We start from the raw sequence: 3,491 nt of genomic DNA on the forward strand, positions 1-3,491 counted from the left end.
GACCCTGGCTATGAAGCTCTATGTCATCAAAGAGTTATCTAGCCAGAGAATGGGATAGGCAGACAGAAGGCCATCGTGGCATGAAATGTGTTCTCAGGCACTCAGCATGAACAGTCATGATCATACGCCATGATCTTGTTTCTCCCTTTGGCTGCAACTCCAAGTCTGCTGAATGTCTGAGAGCTTAACTGTCTTTCTGAAGCACAATTCCTGAATTGAAACTTTTGAGACTAGCAGCAAAAAATGTTTACCTGAAAATACAAATCATATTTTGCATCCTAAGTACCTTATGGAACACATCCTGATATAGGCTCTATGATGAAATGTGTAGTGAGTGAGATACTCTGTCTACCTAAATCACCTTGATTGGCATGGGCTTCTGGTTTTGAGGACCAGAAAGATAGAAACAGGAATTGTTTCACACTTTTTCAGCACAACAGCCATCTATGAGGTCTTGGTTACTTTGTTACATTGATGGGACAGTGCTTGCTGCATTTCTGATATGTCTGAGGTGAACTGAAGGTATATTTCAGGGGAGGCAGTAGTTGCAGATCTTGGTATGTAAGAAGTATTGAGTATACTGCTGTCAGTATACCCATCACTGGGGAGAGTTCCTCAGTAGAAGAGAACTGGTGCTTACTATGAGTTCAAACCTAACGAAGGTAGCGAAGATATGAAAATCCTGACCTCATTCAAAAGGAGACAGGTGGAGGAGCTCAGAAAAGGGACTGACTGAGTAGGAAGCTTTCCGGAGTCTAGGTGGTGGTGAAACACCCACCAACAGGTGTGTAAAGGAAGCCTCTGCCCACGGCTTGGAAGTAGCAATGCCCTTGTTCTTAGCTGCCTTCATCCTCCAGAGCAGACTGTCTCCCATCCTGGGCACATTGTTTCCCAGCTCCTGCCACCTGGTTGCATTGTCCTGCTGTCCTGAGATGAACAAGTTCCTGCTCATATTGCTGCTCCTGGGATTTTTCTCTCTTGTGATCTTTCAAGGTGTGGGTGAGGTCCTGGCTGGTTGGTGCAGGGGGTAAGGAAAGGGTGAGGAGGTTTGGAGGTTTTGAGCAGCAGACCCCAGATGCTGCTCTGACCAGCTTACGCACTATATGACTAAGATGGGGATACAATGTCAAGTTTAATTCAGTGATGGTCTGAGCAGCAAGAATTGGAGAACTGAAGATTTGTATCCTTACCTTGACTCCTACTTGGCTAAGAGTTAGTCCTCTTTTAATAGTCTCAGAGTTGGGTTAAGTGTAGATTGGAGTGTTTTTTTGAATTTCAGACTTCTTAGGCATCCTGGGTAGTCCTAAGCTACAGAACCTACATTTTCTTGAGACATTTTAGGTAGACGTAGCCTATAAGCAGTCTTCTACTTGAAGGGTACTGTGAAGGTATCACTGTTGGTCTCATAATAAACCAGTATTTCCAAAGTAAGTACCCTCTGCTCATTTGTTCTATTGGGATGTTGTATTTCTGTTTTGAAAGGTGGTGGTGGCAGGAAATCTTGTGAGACTAACTTCCAACTTTGGAGTCAGTCCAGTGCTTTGACCTCATCCATTTACAAGAGGCATTTGGCCTCAGAGTGACCATATGTAAATACACTAATGATTTTTGCACAACAGGCCAATGGCTAAATGGATCCCTTACGTCTTATTTCCAGCGAGATCAGAACCCCGGTAGCAGTTTTGATCTCACTGGAGATAAAATATAAGGGATCCACTTAGCTATTGTGGAACCCCTCAGCTCCTTAAGTAATCAAATACAATCTGACGTGATCATTTCTAGCCCCTTATATAGTGATAATAATTCCTGGATCCACTGGTTTGCAGCTAATCTTGTTTCCAGCACATTGTATCCTGGGCTCAACACTGATGTCTGTTTCTCCAGCTCAAGCTGTCGTGTGTATGGTCTGCAAGAATTTTAAAAGAGGCAATTGCTTGATAGGCAAAGACAACTGCACTGTTGAGTATGGATTTGGATGCAGAACCAGGAATTTCTTCCTTTTCAACCAGAGAAGTAAGTGGTTGAGCCAGTCTGATAGAGTCCTTGCTGGGAGGAGATCACGTTCCTATGCTAGGGACCAGACTTGGTGTGGGAGTAAGTCAAGCTGCTGTTGAGAGGTCCAAGTGTTGTCTGTAGTATTAATGTGTGTGCTCTTCTTTTCCAGATAAATGGGTACACAATCACACTGAGTTGGACTGCTACTCCCATTGTTCATTTAATCATATGTACCTTGGGCACCTGAAGGTATCTAGCCATTGCTGTAAAGATAAAGATTTCTGTAACAAATATCTAGGAAACTTACCAAAGACAAGACTGAACTAACTGCAAATTCTTTGGCAGAGACCACTTCATCTGTTTCTTCTCTTGAAGTCACTGGCCCATTCCTAACCATGTGTGCTCCACTGAGTGTGTAGTGCCCTCACATAATCTGCAGTATCATTCTCTTCTGTCCTGGCCATTGCTTCCTTCTCTCCACAATGAGGACTCTCATTTCCTGTGTGTTTTCTGTCTCTTTCAAGTCCATCTGGAATTACCACCAATCTTCCTTGCTCTGCATTTCCTCTTGTCTCACAGTCTATCACTTATTGCTTTAGTTGCTTTAGTTGGCTAACTTTTTGATTTCTGGCCCCACTAACTTAGAAATGACTTTCAGGTTCATAGAACAGAGATGGGTTGCATTTCATTACAGATTAGGAATCTCTGGAATCATGGGGAGATTCTTCTAAGTGGTTAGTAGACAGAGAGATCTTAGTGCCTAGAAAGATATTCTAGACTAGGGCCCGGCAGCGTGGCCTAGCGGCTAAAGTCCTTGCCTTGAAAACCCCAGGATCCCATATGGGCGCCGGTTCTAATCCCGGCAGCTCCACTTCCCATCCAGCTCCCTGCTTGTGGCCTGGGAAAGCAGTTGAGGACGGCCCAATGCATTGGGACCCTGTACCCGTGTGGGAGACCTGGAAGAGGTTCCAGGTTCCCGGCTTTGGATCGGCGCAGCATCGGGCCCGTTGCGGCTCACTTGGGGAGTGAATCATTGGACGGAAGATCTTCCTCTCTGTGTCTCCTCCTCTGTGTATATCTGGCTGTAATAAAATGAATAAATCTTAAAAAAAAAAAAGACGTTCTAGACTGACACAGGCAATTCAAATTCCATTTTTCCTTCCTTCCTCCTTCCCTCCTTCTTTCTCAACACCTCTGCCCTTATTCCTTCCTTACTTTGTTTTCCCCTTTGCATCCATTGTGGTAAAATAGATACTAGTATTTCCATTTAAAAATCATTTACTGATTACTTCGCATTTATTATATATAATAAAGTGGGACATTTTTTCATTTGAAAAGACAAAAATATATTAATTTTCTTTGAATTTTATTTATTTGGTTTTTAAAATAATTTTATTTTTGATGATGCTTACATAGTTGAGAAGGATGTATGCCATATGGACCAGTGATTAGGGTGGGAAGTGTTGAGGAAGGGGGGAAAGTGAATGAGACAATTG

At 43.2% G+C, this 3,491-nt stretch overlaps 1 protein-coding gene across 1 annotated transcript; it reads left to right on the forward strand.

Moving 5' to 3' along the window:
• Positions 1-862: 862 nt before the first annotated feature.
• LOC101534037 (protein PIP-1-like) lies at positions 863-2,769 on the forward strand. Its single transcript, XM_004599566.2, has 3 exons — positions 863-993; positions 1,885-2,013; positions 2,165-2,769. The coding sequence occupies exons 1-3, from the start codon at positions 933-935 to the stop codon at positions 2,320-2,322; spliced, it is 348 nt and encodes a 115-aa protein (XP_004599623.2). The 5' UTR covers positions 863-932; the 3' UTR covers positions 2,323-2,769.
• The last annotated feature ends 722 nt before the right edge of the window (positions 2,770-3,491 follow it).

The sequence above is a fragment of the Ochotona princeps genome, chromosome 4, assembly GCF_030435755.1.
Source record: "Ochotona princeps isolate mOchPri1 chromosome 4, mOchPri1.hap1, whole genome shotgun sequence".
Lineage (NCBI taxonomy): Eukaryota > Metazoa > Chordata > Mammalia > Lagomorpha > Ochotonidae > Ochotona > Ochotona princeps.